This window comes from Gymnoscopelus microlampas (genome assembly GCF_963454915.1).
Source record: "Gymnoscopelus microlampas genome assembly, chromosome: 9".
In the NCBI taxonomy this organism is placed as follows: Eukaryota; Metazoa; Chordata; class Actinopteri; order Myctophiformes; family Myctophidae; genus Gymnoscopelus; species Gymnoscopelus microlampas.
The window spans coordinates 35684977-35706033 of record NC_139946.1 but is presented as its reverse complement, the minus strand read 5'-3'; the positions used below and the strand labels follow the sequence as shown (position 1 = coordinate 35706033).

Here is a 21057-nt window from a genome sequence, read left to right as displayed (position 1 = left end):
GTATTGGATTGGTTCCACTCAAAGTCCATCTTTCAATCCCTTTATGTGACGGTCACCGAAGTTCAGGCTTCATGATTGTTTTCATTCTGGAGCGGACATTCTTTTATCCGATGCATATTGAACGCCTGCTCTAGCAACACGTAAACGTCAACGGCCGCCGTCCAATGAGAGCACGCTACGTCGCTTTGACTGGTGACGTATCAGGAAGTAAGTGCAGTAAACAGAGAAATGAACACATTCTAGGTTTCCTTTCGTGTACCAAAACAATCAATTGTTCTAGGGTTTCGTGTACCAAAAAAAAATCAGTGTCTGCTGTCAGAAAGCATGGAAACGTGGAGTCTCATATCCATCTGTGTTATGCTCTGTCTCACTGCGAGATGGGGGGTTTCACTCAACTCTTATTCAGGTGGGAAATGTTTGCAGCACACATGGTGTTACCATTCAGCCTCTGGTTATATCTGTAGGGCTGTCACGATAATACAATATTAGCCTTAGATCAAGACTATCGTAGATGTATTTAATCGATTGTAAGTAACATTTGTATATCTACGAGAGTGTGTCCTGGACCTTCACCAGTAAAGCCCGTATTTCTCCGAACATGTACAAATGTAAAATATAATGTGCTTACCCGGTTGCCCCAAATGTTGACTAGCAGTCCGGAGTCTTTGTGCAATGTATTAGTCCATATTTTTCAATAAAGAAGTGTTTAAATCATGGTTTAAAACCCGTCTGTGGCCGAACGCCATTTCCCCCCTCGTTTACTTCCTGTTTATATTGAGTGTAATTCCGGCTTTCACCGGATGCGCCCCGTCACTACCGCCCATTGGGCACTTCCGACAGAATCGGCCACAGACGGAATTAAAACACTTCTTTATTGAACAATACGGACTAATACATTGCACAAAGACTTCGGACCGCTAGTTAACATTTGGGGCAAGCGGGTAAACTGGTGAAAGTCCAGGGCGCACTGGGGGGTGGTCGTCAAGACTCTCGTAGATATAAAAATGTCAAAATCGATCAAATACATCTAGGATAATCTTGATCTAAGGCTCGACGATTAATTGTCACACAAATTATCACGATTAACGATTTAATTGGGTTTTTGACAGTGAACATTGGAACATTATGAATAAAAACTTAATTTCTGTTTGCCTTTTTAGGGTTCGTAATAAGAAATTGCACAGGGCACATATGCAAATAACTTGAATAGACAAATAAATTATAGACATTTCATCATTTTATACATGTAAAAATAGCAGAAGTAGCTGCTATTTCTGCTAGTTTTTATATTTGAAAATGTGTGAACATTTTTCAACATGGAAATGATTATGACGATTATGCAAAAATAATTGCGATTATCTCAAATAATTGCGATTAAACGATTATGTAATAATTGTGACAGGCCTAGTAATGAGAGCTATGGTTCTTATGAATCCTTGAAATGTTTACTTTCCACTCAAAGACCTAACAGTCGAATTATTATTATGTCTTTCCTATCCTTTTAGGTGCAGGCAAACCACCCATGTTCGGTGACTATGAAGCTCAAAGGCATTGGCAAGAAGTGACATACAATCTCCCTGTTCAGGAGTGGTCTGTATAAATAGTCAATGCACTATTACTCACTATAACTACTGCAGTATAGCATTGGGTATTAAGATTTAGCTTTTATTATGCCATGGGTCCAATTTGAACTCCATTTGGAAAGTAGGTGTGTTTCACTTCAGCCTGTGTGTGTACTCACTCAATAAGTAATTTCTGCGACTTGGAGTCAGATATTGTCCTCTAGTTTCATATCCATTTGAAAGTTCTGGCAGAAAACGTGTTTAGGGTTTAGTCACGTGTCGTACAACAGAATGTAAATTAGGTATTTCACTGTGAGATTTGGTTTCAAATCCAGAGTTATATGCATTTGTACAGGTACTTCAACACTACTGACAACGACTTGAACTACTGGGGTCTCGACTACCCTCCCTTGACTGCCTACCACAGCCTGCTCTGTGCTCATTTGTAAGTCTGAAAGTAAATTAGAATCACTGTAATTTCTGCTTTAATAGACACATGCAATGGAGCCTGGGTCAAAATAAAAGGCAGCTTTTGTTGTTCTTGGCTCAAAATCTCGTTACAGTAGCCTCACACATAAATAAATATGTAACTGTAATTGAATTGTTATTGACCTCATACAAATAGGGCAAGTGAAGGATCAATGTTATTACTGCAGATAAATGATTAGACTGTGCATGCATATTTATGCAACCAGTTCAGACTAAGTTTTGATATATTTTAGATGGTTATGGTTAGTATGCTAACTTCATTAAAATCACCTAAATATATATATATATACCGGTAATATAAATATTGCATCACAGTTGTATGCCTCTGCCAACCAGTTGCTGTTTACATCTATGTCTGTCCAGACTCATATAGTATGTACAGTAGTGAATGAATATGTTGAAGGAATTCAATGAAAGTGTTTGTTTTTGAGGTCACAGTGACCTTGACCTTCCACCAGCTGCTACTCAGTTCATCCTTGAGTCCAAGTGGATGTTTTCCCTCAAAGTGTTCCTGAGATATCACATTCACAATGTTGGGACGTACAGACAACCTTAAAACATAGAGCATGGCTGTACACCGGTGGATACATAAAAACACTGGGCACTACCCAAAGAATGTTATAGTGCTATGGTCCTCTTTGTTTCATAAACTTACGAATGAGATGATATCATCATGATATCATCTCTCCTCCTGGGAGAATTTGTGTGGCTTGGTCTGCTGATATCTATTCGCACGCACTGAAATCCTGGTGTATGACATGTGGTATCTCTTTCTGCCCTCATGCTCAACTGTCAGTGCACAAGGCAAACCGATGAAATAATAGGGTGTTTTGCAAGTTGAATGATCCACCTTTTATAACATTTTTTTATGATTGAAAAAGCACATCTGCATCTGTAAAACGGACTCTGGTGTCACTGTACTTTTCTGCAGAGCCAAGGTGATAAACCCTGAATGGGTGGAGCTGCACACCTCTAGAGGTTATGAAAGCCCGGCACACAAGGTGTTCATGAGAGCCACAGGTACAACAATTACAGTACAGCATAGATTTCTGCTCATCGCTATTGGGCAGAAACCTTGTATTTCCATATTTCATGTTTTTATATTTCTTCATAAATGAATGCTATTTGGTCATCCTTTAACCACTTAAACAAGCCAATCTAGTTGTGAGCTTGGTTTTGGACATGATTTCTATGACAGTGATAATATCAATGTACTATGTACTAAAATAAGACTGATCATTTTGATAGTGCTTCGTAGTGCTACTGTACAGAAACTCAGAAAATTGACTAACAGGTGGATTGTTAGTTTTGATTAGACAGCTGTTATTTGGATCTTAAGGAAGTCATAGATATGTACTACCATGTTACTGTATATACTGTACATACAGTACTGTTAGACACATTATTTAACATGCTGTTTCTTCCTTTCCCTCCATCACAGTCCTACTTGCAGATCTGTTGATTTACATCCCTGCGGTTGTTATATACTGTTTTTATTTATCTGATGGATCCTCCAGGAAAAAGGTAAAACCAGTAGCTAGTACTGCGAACTAAAAGTTAATTGTGAGGAACACTTATGAAAGCTGGTACAACCCTCACAAGATTTGTCTTGTAATAGATTTTTATACATCATTTACATATTTTACAAAATGTTTTAATAATACTTTGTATATATGAGAAAACAATAACAAATACATGAATTTTGAAATAACTATATAATAACTCTATATGGTATAGATTGAGTGTAATGATAACCCTGGAATAAATAATTGGACTTGACAATGAAAATATGCCAATTTGTCCCAGGTTTGCACTCTCCTCTGCATCCTGCTCTACCCTGGTCTAATTCTCATTGACTATGGGCATTTCCAGTATCCTTTTATATACAATCAAGTACAATTTCCTTATGTTAAAAGTGTGATTTTATTCTGTTGTTAAAAAATTACCGGAATGTGCCTGTGACATCAGAGATTTTGATCACTGCATTTGACTGTAGCCACCATTTGCTTGATTATACGGTAATGCCGAATTCACACCAGGAGCAGTATAACGCTTCCGCATTCTGATCAATGCATTGTCTATTGAAAGGAGTGACTGTTGCCTTTTCCACTGCAGCAGGAGGTGGGGCCCACAAAAAGCAGTGATGTAAAGTTGAGAATGGTTCAACTTTGCCACTGTATGGCTAGTAGAGAGACTGGCAGCCAACCAGAAGTGCAACTAAGAGCGAACTTGGCATACACACAAGGTCCACAACATCATCTTTGTGGGTGTGTCAAAACACAGTGATAGAAATCACTACCATTGTTGGTGTGAATTTAGCATAAGACATGTTGGCGTACTTTAAGGTTGCTTTTGTTACTAAATCACCAGTGATAAAAGAAGCATCACCCATCCTATGCAATACACCTGAACTTGTTTCCCAGCCTTTTATGTTATTTATTCTCCAAGAGTGATTTGGTCTGTAGTTTATTTTGTATAGGGACTTAATGCTCACTGTTCAAAGTATAAAACATATTGCTAAACTAAATTCAAGTGGGTTTGTGCAAATAACATTTACAATTTTAGTATTATATTATCAAATTGTCGAGGCATGGCGTTACTCATTTAATTTCATTATAACACCATTGTTACATCTTACGTTACAAACTATTACCACTATCATTATGGAAACAGGACAGAAAACGTGCACATGTGAATTGAACTCGTCAGGTAGAGTACCCACTGTGCCATGGGACGCTAGTCTCATGCCCACCCACACTGAGTTGCTGATTTACACAAAGCTTTACTCAACCTTGTACATGGAAAGATTGGATATGAACCTTGACTGTCAGGTACAATGGAGTGAGCCTCGGCTTGGCACTGTGGGGGGTGCTTGGTCTGGGTCTGGGCTGGGACGCGCTGGGGTCCCTAGCCTTCTGCCTGTCTATCAACTATAAACAGATGGAGCTCTACCATGCCTTGCCCTTCTTCTGCTACCTCCTGGGAAAGTGTGTGAAACAGGGCCTTACCGGACGAGGGTGAGCTGTTTTGGCCTATCTTTGTCAACACTTCTTCCATAAGTCTTCTCTCTCTCTTGCTCTCTCTCTCGTTCTGTCTTCTACCTTCCTTAATTTTCTTTCAATCCCGCCTTCTTCCGTCCACAAAAAACGGAATGATGATTCCCCTCACTGAATGATGATCTCAACTTTATTGCTCAATCAGAAACTAATTGGCAATAATTTAACAAATTGGTAATCATTTTATAAATACATAACTATGGTACAAAATTACTGCAGTTTAGTGCCCAGTATGGGAAACCTCAGAGAAAGGGATCTTATTGTGTTTTTTTTCGGTTATTTATATATATATTGAAGGTTACTCATTATGGCTTATAGTATCAGTTAAATGCAAGACACATAAATGTAATGTAAATCTATGGGCAAGCATTAACGCAAAGCGATCTCATTCTTTTACCAAGGTAATCAGATTGGATGCTGCCATACTAGAACTCCCAGTGACTGTTTATCTAGTAACAATGTACCAAGGGCATCTGGTAGCAAATGGAGAGCTGGATTAGAAGGGCCAGGGGGAAGATATGTCCAGATGACACTCTCACCATGCCCAAACTCCTCTGCTATTCCTGTGTGTGCAACTTCTACCAGCAGCTTCACAGGTCCAGCTGACAACATACATACCCTGACCTACACTAAAGACTTTCAGCTGATGCATGGCTTTCACTGCATTCCTGAACAGGGGGTCAAATCTGGACATGCAAGTAGTAGCACTGCTTAATTGTTCCAAGTACAAAGTAAAATCCTCAGTGTTAATTTAACTTGTAAAAATGAACCCAAATTAACCTATAATATCTGAGTTAAATTAACAGTGAGGACTTTACCGAGTACTATCCGTAAATATTCATACTTTATTATATATTTCTTATTTTAGAAACTCCCGCAGCAAATAATGAATAGAATAGGTAATACACTATATTTACTGCAATGTTTCACACAGTAAAATCCTAAGAGCTCATTCATCCACTTGATGAATGTTGAGAGTGTTAAAACATTTGTACACTGTACAGAGTTAAATTTACATTAGTATGCATATTTCTCCCAGACATTGTGTCTCTCGTTAGTGTCCCTGTTGTCTGTTTGTCTTGTAGGTTGTTCTCGCTGGTGAGGATCGCTGTGACAGTGTTGGTGACTTTTGGCCTCTGCTGGCTGCCCTTCCTGTCTGACCCCGGCCAGGCCTTGCAGGTTGTCCGCAGGATCTTTCCCGTGGCACGAGGGCTGTTTGAGGTACAGCTGAGGTTTCTTAAGGCCCTACGCAAGCCCTGGATAAATTTAGTTTCACCCTGAAACCCAGGCTTGTAAAAACTCATTATTGCTGTCGTCATGCGGGAACATAGCAGAAGTATGCTTCACACCGTTTGAGATTCTAACCTTTGGTTTAGAAAACTTGAGACGTACATGGACATTTCTTCTGACAAATAGCCATAAGCCTGATAATAAGATGGTGTCGCTCACCGAAATATAAATTAGGATGCATTAATAAATGCATAAGCCATTCATTGGCAGTATTTGGCAGCTAATAACAAAATAGTCTCTCTGATATCTGAGTGTGTGTAGGCCTACTGTAGGTATTTTGGTCGCTGAAATTACACTGTTATTTTTTGTTAGTTTTTCATCAGCCCTTGGCCATGAATCCTCATAGACCATGAATATCATGTATAATCACATTACTTTAAAAAGTGGATGTGGATGGATTATTTATGTTGTTTGTAGCAAAACATTCCTTCACAGTTATACAGTTACACACATTAATTCCTGGGAGCTTCTACTGAGCAGATCCTCAGTCTGGAGCAATTGGAGGTCAAATGTCTTGCTCAAGGACATCTTAAAGCCTGATTTATACTTAGTTGCGCAGCGTGTCTCACACCCAAAATAGTGGACTTACAAGCTCACAACACGTCGTAGTGTGTTGTGTTGTGAGCTTGTAGATTGGCTATTTTCAGTGCGAAGTACCGATGCACAACTAAGTCAACTAGATCAGGCATAACAGCATTTCATGATCACTGTCCCCACCCATATTTTTGCAGCTGGTCATGTAATCACGATACTTGAGTAACAACGTGATAATATTTTAGGATAATATAAATTTTCTTCCCCAATGTTTTGAGAACATCAACAATTTAAAAGAACTTCCTTGAAAATCAGGCATAATCTCCAAAGCTCTCTTCTTGCTTTGCGTCTGGTTCATACACTCTGTCCCACACCTTAACTGGAGCTAACAACCTTCCACCCGCTGTTAATTCCTTAGCGCTTAGCCAATTGGAAATGGATCCCCCGCGGGATCAAAGAAAACAGAGGAGCAAAACGGTGAAAGGTCAGGGGATCGGTTTCACTGTCCGGGGGTTGTGATGTCAGAGGATATAGATAAATCTACCTAATTTATGGCCAGGGGTGTTTTCAGCGCGTCATAGCTGAGCCATGTTCTAACTGTACAGGGCAACGAGGGGTGCCAGCTCGGCACTTATTGCATATCAGAGCCCGTCCAACAACCACGGGCAGCTGCGTCTTTTAGGTGTAAACATGCCTGTGTGTGTGTTAGAGAAGATGGACGCACACACACACACACATGTTCATTGGTTCATCAGTGAGATGCTAAGATAGAAGTAGTGGATGAAATGATTGAATGGGATAGGGTTTAGTCAGAGAGAGAGAGAGAGAGTCAGAGAAAGAGTATCGTTGCAACATTTCCTTTACTGGATCTGTTGTAAAGCTGTCATGGAAGGGACAGAGGGAAAGTCTGTGTGTGTGTGTGTGTGTGTGAGTGTGTGTGTGAGTGTGTGTGTGTGTGTGTGTGTGTGTGTGTGTGTGTGTGTGTGTGTGTGTGTGTGTGTGTGTGTGTGTGTGTGTGTGTGTGTGTGTGTGTGTGTGTGTGTGTGTGTGTGTGTGTGTGTGTGTGTGTGTGAGTGTGTGAGAGAGAGAGGTGACGGAGAGTTCTAAGTCAAAGTCCACGGCTTGCCTTTCTTGTCCCGTTCGCTGAGGTTGCAACCACCACAAGCTGTCATGGATGTGAGAAGTAATTGAAAATTCTACCAGGGGAGTGAATGGCACCATGTGCCAAGGCAGTATTTGTTCAATGAAATGATGCAAACATAATACACAGGGTGTGAGAGACACTATACCCTCCTGAGACGATAGCGACAGTTTGAGAGGCTCCGGGGGGCAGGTTGCCCTGAACTATTGTGAAATGTCCCTGTAAGCAGAAGCTACGAAGACGGGAGAGGGCGCGAGAACGTGGGGGTGGGGAGTGGTGTGTGACTGATCAAGGATGGTGGTGGGTTTGAAGAGTGTGTGTGGGGGGGGCAGGCAGGCGGGTAGTTGTAAGTTTACCCACTGAGACACATTCTGGTGTCTCAAGTTGCTGCCTGCTCACAAAAATGGCACCAAATGCTTCTGCCTGTGAAATTCCACGCTAGCTTATAGGTGAAGGAGCCTTCCCCCCCCAACCCCTTGCATTTGCCAATGCGGCAAACCCCCACCACCCAGACCCGTTCATGTGTTGCCCTCAGGCTGCGTCCAGGAACATTCCGGTAGTGGTTATTTGGAGTAGGGCGGCAGAGAGGAGAGAGAGACAGACAGACAGACAGACAGACAGAGAGAGATGGGGGCTAGACGACGTGGATCGGCCCAGTGCTGACTAGGCTGCCTAAGATCCACACAGCTGTGTTCTGAGCAGCTGTGTCAAGGAACAGCGAGAAGGACACTCCATAGAAGCAGGCTCTCTAGACAGGATCATACCACTTTAAGATCCTGAATGGAATGATGAGGCTCATCTAAGGGGCAGTACCTCTATGGTTTCTCAAGAGTGGGCTTCGGCCTTAATATCATCTGATCTCTGCACAACTGCTTAAGCGTCTAAACCAACTGGACACATCCTCGTCGCTACTAAAATACAACTTCTTTCTTCCAAGCTGCCGTTAGTGTCATGCATAACCAACATACCTTCGATTCTGCAATTTATTCTTCACCGTTGACAGGTCCAGTGTTGTGCGAGACTATTTGATGAGCTCCAGTTTAAGCCAAACCATTGAAGATTTATTGTAAAATATCAAATATGAATCCGTTTTGATATACAAAAACACATGTTTCTATGGTATGGGTATCAGGACAGCAGTTTTTCTTCTCATAGGCCTACGGGTGGTCTAAATCTGCTGGCTATGCAGGAACAACTTTGTCTAAGCACTTAACCCGGTGTCCCCAAGTTTACAAATAAGTACATCGCTTTTTTTGACGTCCCGCGTCTCTGACAGACAGTTGATTTATGACAGAAGGGTAATCCACTCCTGTACAAATGCCCTCTGGAATGCCCTGAGGAATCTTTATTGCACTTTCAGTTGGGAAATGATTACATAGAGCGATGCCACTTATTTGCTTTCTCTTCAAAACAGAATCCTTTTTAAAAGGAGTCATCGGTATACTTGGGAGTGCCAGTACATTTGAAAGGCTGTGCTTTTTTTTGTGCCAGTATTGATTTATTCAGCGGACAAAAATGTCACCATATTGTCCTTAACCACTTAAACCCTATATACTTCGTTGATCAGAGTCTATACTGCCCCCCCCCCCCCCCCTTTCACTCTACACCAAATCTCATTGCAGAAAATAGCTGATCTATAAGCTCACAAGCTTGTAGATATTGTGACACGTTGTGACTCATTGTAGATATACATATATATATATAAAGACCTATATATATTTTAACCAAATATTCGGCCCACAATAGGGACGCTAGGGTTCATGTTAATGTGTGTGTGTGTGTGTGTGTGTGTGTGTGTGTGTGTGTGTGTGTGTGTGTGTGTGTGTGTGTGTGTGTGTGTGTGTGTGTGTGTGTGTGTGTGTGTGTTGACAGGATAAGGTGGCCAACACATGGTGCACCTTGAACCTCGTGATAAAGATCAGAACCATCCTGTCCACTGATTCCCAGCTCTACCTCAGGTAATCCCTCTATCTGTTTACCGCCTCATCTTCCTTCTCCTTAATCTCACCAACAACATCCATCTTTATTTACGTCTTTCTCCATCCTTCTCTCTGTCTCTTATTCGCACTCTTTTTCTTTCACACGAATGCCACGGAGCTTGCCCAAGGGGGAAGACTATGATCTAGCAGTGAGAAAATAAGTTTATCCCTTATAATAATATCTTGTGAGGAGCTTCTGAATGTAGAGTCACAGCTGCTGTGGGCTGCACTCACAAGAGGTCGAACTGGAAAGCACGAGGAAGCACTGAACCATGCTTGGTATTCAGAGCTAGAAGTCAAATGTGTGATGTAGATACTGTAGATACGTTTTATCATATAAAAGTTCATGGAATTTCAGCCTTTATTGGATAACGTTTGTGTGTGTGTGTGAGGTGACAGGGTGAGTTTTATTTTTCAGTATACTGTAATGGGAAGACATAATACGTACTACATTTTGTGATGAGAAAACCACACACACTATGGAGTTGCAGAGGTGAAGAAGATGAATGGATGTCCAGTTTGCAGACCTCCATTAATCTTTTAGTAAATCAAATATATTTTGAACACCTATATAGGATAAAAACATATTTTGAGTGGCTGGCTAAAAAAAAATATATATATATTATACATATGTACTTTTGTAGAAACCTATTTACATTCCAAAATATATTTTTGTAAATGATGAAGTGAAATACATATTTCCCATGAGGGCAAACTGAGAGCATCACAATTCCACTGCAGGCCATCATGTCACGGATACGTTTTTGGATATGATGTGTTATTTTAGCTGAAGCCGTTTTCCTTCCCCTGGAGGCCGATCTATCAGGGGGAGAAAAGGCTGGGGTGGTGATACAAGTCATGTCATCATGGTGGGGCGTGCTTAAATAACCTGGCAGGCTAAAATTAGGAGCCCTGTGTCCACAGCATGGACACGATTCTGTCAGACTGTTAAGTCCTGGGATTAGGTTGGACTTCTTTGACTGCAACGCATTTCAAACAAATGAAAAACACTCTTGTCTTCTTGGCTGGGGGAGTGGATTACTAAATGCTTGGGTGTGGGTGCACTGTGTACTTAGAACGAATCAGCTGTGTGATCTGTGTCCTTCCGGACTGCAGAACCCTGCCCTCTGCATAACACTTGGCCACACATGCACACGCGTGCACATGCGCACGGCGCACGCACACACACACACACACACACACACTCACTCACTCGCCCTCACTGAGGGCAGGCGTTTCCGGCCCTGTCCTGCCCATGGGAGACTTCAACGTTTTCAGGCCAGGGACCCCCAAACTGATGGGGAGATGGAGCATGGACCCCCTACCTCATAGGGTGGGGGGGGGGGGGCTACAACATATATTGTATAATTATGTATAAAATTGTGTTCATATTTATAAAGATACCATTGTGCATTCAATAGTAAGCTATTCAAAATAATAGACAGATTAATATAGTCATGCTTTTATTTTAAACATACATGTACAGTGAGAAGGGTGTCCGTACTGCCATTTATAAACATACCTCATTAATTGAGAACAACAACAATCTGTCAATTGCACAATAATCATGTATACAAGCTATTCAAAATGGACAGAATCAGGATTTATTTTACATGAATTTAACATAAATGTGGAAAATGTTTTAAAGATATTTAAAGACAAATGGAATTTCTTTGAAAAAATAATGAATATATACATATGCATATTTAAAAAATATATTTTATATATACATAAAAAAGAATATTGTCTAATCAAGCAACAATTTCGCGGACCCCCTGCAGTACCTCCGCAGACCCCCTAGGGGTCGCGGACCCCCTGTTGAAGACCTCTGCTTTAGACTCTAAGGCCTAATTTATACTTAGTTGTGCGCCGCACATAGAAAATAGCAGATCTACAAGCCAGCAAAATGTTATGTGCATGTAGATCTGCTATTTTTGGTGCACGCACAACACAGTGTACTGTATATCAATCCCTCAACGTAGCCCCGTGACATGGCTGCCCTCACACCTGCCACCCCACTTTCCAGCAAAACACTCACACATATTGTCTAACAGTCTCAACCCTCATTCAGTGACAATTGAAGTCAAGTCAAGCCAAGTCACTTTTATTTACATAGCACATTTAAAAACAACAGGAATTGTTGGAATTGAAAGGGTTAAACTAATGCTGGGCTGCCCTAAGTAGGTGGGGGCAGTATTTATACATTTCACACATAGCTGGGGTCTTATGTGTGGGGTAAAAAAAAGGGCAGCGTGCACAGCTGGGTTCTGTGGTGTATGGGCTTAGTTTCTGGGATGGGCCGGGTTGATTGTTTACACATGCAGTAAAATTAAGTCTTAACAATTGTGAGAGTTAAATAAAACAAAATATTTTGTTGTTGTACAAGTCTACAGTGTTGCAAGTACTGTATATGTGGTACAAAAACAGCATTAGCTTCTTAATTGTGAGTTTTGAATAACGGGTAAGGACAAGGAGAGAAAAAACGCTGCAGTTCTGCAGCTCAACCAAGGCTGAGTTGACCAAAGCCTTTATCATTGCTTGCTCAGCCGAAATGCATTGTTTTTTTAATGATTATTTGATCTGACTACAGAAGGCAAAACTAATATTGTTATTAGTAGTGACTAGTGACAGAATGGGGGACCATGTATAAATTGCACATTCACTGAAGGATTAACACAATTATGGTAAAGAACAGTAAAATCTTTAAATAAAACATAACTGGTCGTAATTGAAAAAACCTGGGGTAGCCCGATAGCTGAGTGGTTAGGGCACATAGGCACAATGTCTAATGCCTGACAGCGAGTTGCCTGACAGCCGTTTGCTGAAAGTCACTCCCCTACTCTCTCTCTCCATGTTTCCTGCCTCTCTACTCTGTGCCTATCAAATAAAGGCTAAAAAAAGCCCTCCCAAAAATAAGAAAAAATAAAATAAAGATCCCAATCCCACTAAGGCTTCGTCCACACGTACACGGGTATTTTCATAAACGTAGCTTTTTATATGCGTTTTGGGGGGTTCGTCCACACGCAAACGCGTTTTTGCTCCATGTAAACGCATCTTTTGGAAAACTCCTGCCACAGTGTAGATTTTTAAAAACTCCGGCTATGTGTTCCCGTGTGGACACGGTAAACGGAGTTTTTGCATTTAGCCGTTAACGTTTAGCCGTTGTCGTGTGGACAGAGAGATTTTTTTAAACAGGGCCGTGTAGACGCGGAGGTTTTCAAAAACGAAAACGAAATATCTGCGTTTATGAAAATACCCGTGTACGTGTGGACGAAGCCTGAGGGTGGCACTAGGGGAAAAGACATAGGGTCACCAAATTCAGTAGGTTCATCCTCTGGGGAGCATGAATGCGTTCAGCAAGTGTTCTCAATCTGCCGATTCAAATTTGAGCTATCTTGTGTGCCAATGGACCTTTTGACCTAATGGGTCACCAAATCAGCAGGGATCCCAGACCGTTTGTCTAGGGAGCCTGGATGTACTGTACACAGCAAATTCCATGATAGTTGTTTTTAGCCTGTAGTTGTTTTTAGATATGTTGTTTAGGACCCAAGTGGTGGATGGACTGACTGACCACCCAACATTACCATCCTTAGAGCCTCACTGGGCTGAAGATATCAATGTTTACATTGGCTCTTGATACTTATACGTTTAAGTTTATGTTTCTTCAAAGTACTTATGTGAGTGTTTACCTACATTTTCTAATTATTGTCTTTCAGTTTTGCCCTCACTCTCCTCGCAGCGTTACCTTCCTCCATCAAACTGTTGACAAAGCCCACATTCTTGCAGTTCAAACTGGCCTTGGTGAGTGTCTTCGACTTGCTTAGAACACCCAATCCAAACAATAAAACATTTTGATCCCTGCCAAAAGAAAGACGAGGCACTGTCTTGAATTATGAGCTACTTACTTATCAGCAGCCCCGCCATAGCAGATAGCAGCCAGAAAAAGAACCAGTAATGTATTATACGCTACTATAATGTTATATGTGATTTCCCCTCAAGACATATATGACATAATTCTCAGGCATATATGTACAGAATATCTAATTTCTGATATTTCATGTTATCCAGGCCCTTTTGCATTTCTGTAAACTGTATGCTTATCACAGTCACTTTCTGACACAATACCACACATCACACTATCATAGTGTTTAAATTATTATTATTATTATTATTATTATTATATTAAAACTGTTAATGCTGTCTCTGCTATTATAACTAATTAAGTTACTTAATTGTAGATATTTCTGATTTATTAGTAAACTCAGCATTACTTTCAGGTCAATTCTTCCCTGGCTTTCTTCATGTTCTCCTACCAAGTCCATGAGAAATCTGTCCTGCTGCCTGCCCTGTGAGTAGAGAGCTGACACTTACTATGACTACCCCAATGTGTAGTCGATTCTGTCGCCTACCACCTGAAACATTTAGGAAGATACTGTATATAGAACGTCTGGAACTGGTGATGTGAATGTACACGGCACTTTGTTCATGGCTTGAAGAGATCCGCATTTTGTCAACTTGACATCATACTTCTGCTGCTGTACTTCCACAGCTGCCGAGGAAAGATGTATTTATGTAGAGAGAGCTGCTAACTGAGGGGTTATGCCCCTCTGTCAACATGCCGAGAGCCACATGGACACAACAATGTGCAACCCCTTAGCTTCCATTTGTTCTGACTTGTGTGTGTGTGTGTGTGTGTGTGTGTGTGTGTATGTGTGTGTACGTTTGAAGCATGCTCTCACCAGGCCATTTTTAACCTGAATGCACTATTTACACGTCATGTGAACATGCAGACATGTGTGTGTTTCCTAAACATTTCCCTCACCGCAACCCTGATGAAAGGGTTTGGCGCCTCGTGGTGGAGTTTGATAGTGGACAGTGCAGGATTTTGTTCCCAAGATCTGGGCTCATCTATTAATCTAGATTAGGGTTAGATTGTTGCGTTATTAACTATTGAGTTATATCTCCCACCTGTTCCTGAATCAATCAGTAATGCATGTCCAGGGATTAGGAAAGAATGGCAGGCGGCAGCTCAGGGTGTTGTTTGCGGAGGATCAATTATTGGGCTGTAACAGGATCGCCAAAGAGCACTGGCTGTAATTATGGGCTCAGGGACCAGTGGAAAGTGCTCCCCTTGGATTGCAACGCAGAGATGGCCCGGCTAGCACTGATGCAAGGAGCCAGGTTTATTTAACATTGGAATACAGTCGTACAGTATACGGTAGATGTGCAATGCATGCACGCAAGTACACACTTAAACATTCTTCATGTAATATCTCATCATTGATAGAAAAGAGGCTCTTAGTCTTTTCCCCAAAATTATTTACATTTCCTGCGATTCAACCTTTCACATGAGTTATTGACGTGTAGGTTTTAATGTTGAAACCATAAATCTGTCTCTTTAAAGTTGTGGCATCTCAGTTTGATGTGCAGATAAAGCCTATCACGAATAAACATTCAGTCATCTCATTCTTGAAGCACACGGTAAAAGTCTGGGTCTTTACTGGATATTTAACAGTAACATTTATGCCAGTAGTATCCATATTAAACTGTCTCTGGATTGTCACGACAGGACGCAACAGTTTGTGGGTGATTCCAAGGGTTCAAATCTAGCTTGCTGCATGTTGGCATATATCCACATCTTACTACAAATATCATCTTCTTTAGTATGAACAGTGTTAACAACCGTGTTAAAACAAACTTTTTCAGGCCTGTCTGCCTCCTGTTGAATGACCTTCCCCTAGTCGCCATTTGGTTCCTGCAGGTCTCTACATTCAGGTAAGGACGTGCGGAAAAAATATCAGACTTAGGCAAGACTGTCCTTTGGTAGAGGTTTGGGTTATGTAGTTACCTTGCCATGATGTAACTCCAAAGGTGGACAAGAAATCAAAATGTATTGCTCCATTGATTAGAAATTGATAATGCAAAATATGCTCCTCATTGACATTGTACGGTGAAACAGCTCTCAAAGTCACTATATTAGCACTTAAACGAACACAAACAAAGCTAATTCAGACAATATAGAACATCATTTTTTCTTTTGACTTTGAGAGCTGTTTCACCGTACAATGTAGGTCAATGAGGAGCATATTTTGACTGATCAATTTCTAATCAATGGAGCAACCATTTTTGATTTCTTGCCCACCTTTGGAGTTACATCATGGCAAGGTAACTACACAACCCAAACCTCTTCCAACGTGTTCTTGACCATTAAACCAGTAAAGAAACACTAAACATAAGTGTAAGATTAGTATTCATATTTTAAATGAGGGTTCTTTAGAAATGTTTCATTTTGGGACAAATGGTCATGAAAGCATTTTGTTTCTGTTGAGAAGAGCTTTCCCCACCACCAGAAAGATAGTTAGGTCCTCCTAATGCTTTAGCCAGTCAACTGTTTTTTTAAACTACTATTATATAAGATTACGCTTACTGTAGACACATCCTCAGTCTTGCTTTGAATGGCGTGTGGCATGCAGAAGACGCACTTTCTCCCTCTCTCTATACACCAGCTGTTGATAAATTCTTCCGGCAGCACTAATTGTTGTGCGCGTGGTTTAGTATAAGGATATAAGATAAGTATCTGTGGATTACACAGCATAGTCTGCATGCCTGCTTTCTCTATGCATGCGTTGTATGAGGACACCAGGTCATTTTGTAGCAGCTTCTCGGTACAGTCTGACAAAGCCTGCTCCGTAATCTGCATCCACTACTCCCTCCACCATTAAAAAAAAATACATCTTTTGTTAGTGTAATTGGTCGAATGACTGCTCATGCACAGTAATTGTAAGGGCACAGAATGCACTCTGTCTGTTGAATTGATGAAGTATGTATTTCTAAAATGTCAAACATTTATCTCCTGAATGGAGGCGATTTTGTCGTACTATCACTAGTTTTATTGTGGACGGTTAGGTTTTTATGGGCTAAGGAAATATGTAATTTGCAAAGAGTCAACTGTTGTTCTTGTCTAAGTCCCTCTACGATAATAAGATAAGCTGAACATGAGGGTTAGGTCCGTCCCTCCCTGGGAAACGAGGAGAAGACTTGGACTACGTTACCATTTGAGGTTTACTGCTACTCATTTTGCCAAAGAACTGAATGTACTATATATAATGTAGCTGAAAAACTACATTAATTTGTATTGTATTTTTTGGCAGATTTGTATTGATGTCTACAATGATATCTGATCAATCAAGCCACAACACATAATGTTCATTGAAGCTGTGTGAGACCTTAATCTAGAGGGCCTCGGGTGTTTCAATCAATCATTAGTCCCTTTATGGTATTAACCACTTAGCCATTGTTGTATAATGGTGTCACGCAGCAGAAATAGCAGATCTACAAGCTCAGAATGTGTTGTGAAATCTTGTAGATCTGCTATTCATGCCATGCAACACATAGGAATAGGAATATACTATGAATTAAGCAGCTAGGCCCAAGCTTTTTGAGAATTTTCACCTTCGGTATAATGACATGCTCAAAATATGGACGCCAGGGTTCATATGTCTTGCCAAACTGTATAAATGCTATTATTTGTCTGTTTCTGTGTAAATAGCATGCTGCCTCTGCTTCTGAAGGATGGGCTGCTGATACCATACATAGTGACATCGCTGGCCTTCCTCCTGTTCAGCACCTACCTGCTGTCTGCACTACAGCGCTGCTCTGAAGACGAGCTCAGACTAGGGGGCTACCGCAAGCTGCTGTTTTTCCTACCCACACTTGATTTGGCATTCATAACCAAATGGAAGGTAATTCTCGAACGGTAGTAAGTATAGGATAATATAGTAGCTGAGTTGTTGTGCGATGGTTTATCAAAACACGACACCACAGCACACAGGACATGATGGTGGCACAGTGGCTGGTTTGCATAATTTTGCAGGTTTGTTTTCAAAACCAAGGGCACAGTCTTATTGCGACCCGATGACAGTAACCAAAGCACAGACTTGGATAGCTCGTTCAAGCTGTGAGTTGACATCCGCGTACTGTTCTCTGGACTCCAGGTGGCACATACTGTCAGAGTGGCACTTGACCTAAATTGCATGGGTGCGAGAAGATACATCCAACTGTATAAATAAAGATCATGCGGTGCTGTAAGCTGTGTAAGCTGTCCGGTGATAAAAGCCCCTGAGAGCCAAAGAATTATTTATCACTTATTTAGGTTTCCGCAACGTCTGAAGGTGCTGCACCCGCGGCTCTCCTTAGCGACATGGGCACCGATAGAGTGTCAGAACTTAAGAGAAGGCGTCTTTTTATAGCGCGTACCATTAACATAGGTTTGCCTAGATATATTTATTTACACAAGCGGCATAAATAACGAGCGCCCAGTGATGGTGATTGGGTTTCGCTCAGAGGAGGGTGGGCAGCACTGCAAAAGGTGCTTACTCCCACCTAGCACACTCGCTGATCCCTAGGCCGTCGATCCCAAATAGACACATGAATGTTGATCCCACTCCCATCAGCAGCTCTCTGATGGCTGCTCTGTAGCTGGGTGAGAAGAGATTTTGAACGGGCAGATATAACTCGTCCCATAACAGATCTGCTCAACAGTGTTGTACATGTATCACATTCACAAGTCATACTCAGTCAGTCCTCATATGACAAATTTGGTGTCAGTCACAGAATAAACACTTAATGTCATTTGTCAACTGTCTTGTTGATAATATCAGCCAGTTTGTTCTCATATATAGTTTCACTTGATATTTAATTATGCAGAAAGCCAACAGTTTCTTTCTTGCCCGGGATTCCCCGTCTTTTGTTTACTGGGATAGAATATCAAGTCAAATGGTACCAAAGAATAACCGCTTGATATTTTTTTATGACAATAGTCTCGCGTTGCCAGACGATCTGGGGTTTCTGCCTGTCAAACCTACTGCTTTGAAAACTAATCATGTCCACAACCCAATATGAAGGGCCACCCCATGTCTTTACATTGATTTTGCGATGCAGGTTAAAACAAAACAAAACATTCTAGTTATTTCCATCCAGTTTTAACAATGTAAGCTGGGAGATTGTCCTCTGTCTCGAGTTGAGTGAAGCATCTCTAGAGCACGATTTTTTTAGTGTACCATGACTCTAACATTCTTCCAGGATGGTCTCGTTTGTCAGAACATTCTCAAACAACCAAATATCCCAATGGAAGATGAACTGGTTTCATTGTCATAAAGGTTAAGGGACCGGAGTACACCCCCAATGGTTGCACTAATGATTATGATTAGCTCGCTCCCTTGAAGATGAGAGGAACATCCTCAAATGGGTTTCCATCATTTGACCATATACTGTGATTTCTCAAAACAACTTACTTCCTGTTCCGTTTTCTGTTGCACAACAACAGCTTTGTTGTAGTGACCATTTGACCCCATGCCTTGGGGTACTCAGTCTTTCTGCATTTTAGCAGAAAGACTGGGCTGTGGATGCGACCATGGATCATCTTCTTGTGAAGTGACTCTCTCTCTGTCTCTCTCTCTGTTCCAGTTCTACATCAGCATCGGTGCCATGGTTGCTTTGAGCTACGTGAGTGTAGCTCTAGTCCCTCCAGCCAGGCTTCCCGATTTGTTTCCCGTCTTGGTGTCAGTCTTCTCTTTTCTACAATTCCTGACATTTTTTGTGTACTTCAACATTGTCCAGTTTAGTGGGCCTCCCACTAGAAAGAGCCAGAAGAAGACTAACTAACATCATGGGTGCCGAAGGATTGGATGTAGTAATACTACTAGATGTTTGGAACTAGTTTGAGAAGGTGATCACACCAGACGCGTCGCTACAGCCACGGATGATTTCAGAAACGTCTTGGCAAACAGTGGCTGTCCACATAAAGTGACTTTCTTGAGCTTCCCCCAGTAATGAGCATTCAGAGCACTGTATTTGATGTCTACAAGCGATGCGACTCCACACCTTGCGCTGAAAAGTTGAGAATATTTAAACTTTTAATGCGCACCTAAAACCGTGAGAACAACGTGGCACAAGGGAGGACCATAGGAAAACAATGGTTTTGCTGGTGATGCAATGTGTCTCGGTGTGATCGCCCCCTTTCTCCAGAAAAGCCTCTGTGGAAACGAGTTTCTGTGTCTTCTGTTTTCTGGTCTCATTTTGTGTGGAATGGTCTTTGGGATACTTGAGACTGAATTGATTCTTAGTTGCACGATGGCGTCACTTACTGAAAATAAGATGAAACAATGCTTGTTCGCTTGAAAATCTGTTATTTTTGGCAAGCAACACAGTCGTGCGACGAAGTATAAATTAGATTTAAACTGCCATTTTCTATCCCCAGCTAAATTCCTGAATTGTTAAATCGAAGTTTAATACTTACAAATGGGCATGAAAGCTGTGATATCATTTGAAAGCAACAGATAGTTATACTGGTCTGGTTTGAGGCAATAAAAACTGGGTTTAATAATAGATCAAAGCCATCCTCTTTGAATCCAGTTCTGAGAATAGCCCTTTTCAGCCTCATATATGAATTTATTAAATGTGTGACTACTTGAAATTCTAAATTCATGACATACTGTAGGTACAACTGCCTTTGAGTTTTCTTTCTTTTACTTGGACCAATGTTCAACACACATCATTCTTGCTACAGTCCCAATCATTATAGCATTGAGTTGCTTCTCTCATGTATGAAACATTGAACACATTCTAAATCCCTTTACATCCAAACTACCTCCTTTGCAAATTAATGAAAATGACCAATTGATGGAACTGGATTGAACCAGTGAGAGAGCTATCATTGTAGTCTACACATTGGATTATTACAGTCAATGTCTAGTAGTAGTATGCATCCATTATTAAGCCTAGTTACCACAAGTACCAACAGGGCTCAGTCAATATATTATTGTCAATTAATTTTTTTAAGTACCGTATGTGTCCTATATTTTTTACTTTCAATACATTTCCTTTTGTACAAATTAAGTGTTTTTCTAAAAATAAATAAAAAGAAAGTTCAGACTACCTGAAATGTACATCAGATTTATTGCTACACTGTAGAATAGTTTGTTTTGAATCGGCTTCATAGGAACTTT

General features: G+C 41.0%; 1 protein-coding gene across 1 annotated transcript; it reads left to right on the top strand.

Annotated features, from left to right (window-relative positions):
- Positions 1-222: 222 nt before the first annotated feature.
- alg6 (ALG6 alpha-1,3-glucosyltransferase) lies at positions 223-20965 on the top strand. The gene is made up of 14 exons (XM_084067956.1): positions 223-406; positions 1506-1590; positions 1918-2007; positions 2983-3071; positions 3493-3575; positions 3858-3922; positions 4883-5068; positions 6193-6328; positions 9945-10030; positions 13768-13852; positions 14329-14399; positions 15758-15826; positions 17601-17793; positions 19517-20965. The coding sequence occupies exons 1-14, from the start codon at positions 325-327 to the stop codon at positions 19712-19714; spliced, it is 1518 nt and encodes a 505-aa protein (XP_083924082.1). The 5' UTR covers positions 223-324; the 3' UTR covers positions 19715-20965.
- The last annotated feature ends 92 nt before the right edge of the window (positions 20966-21057 follow it).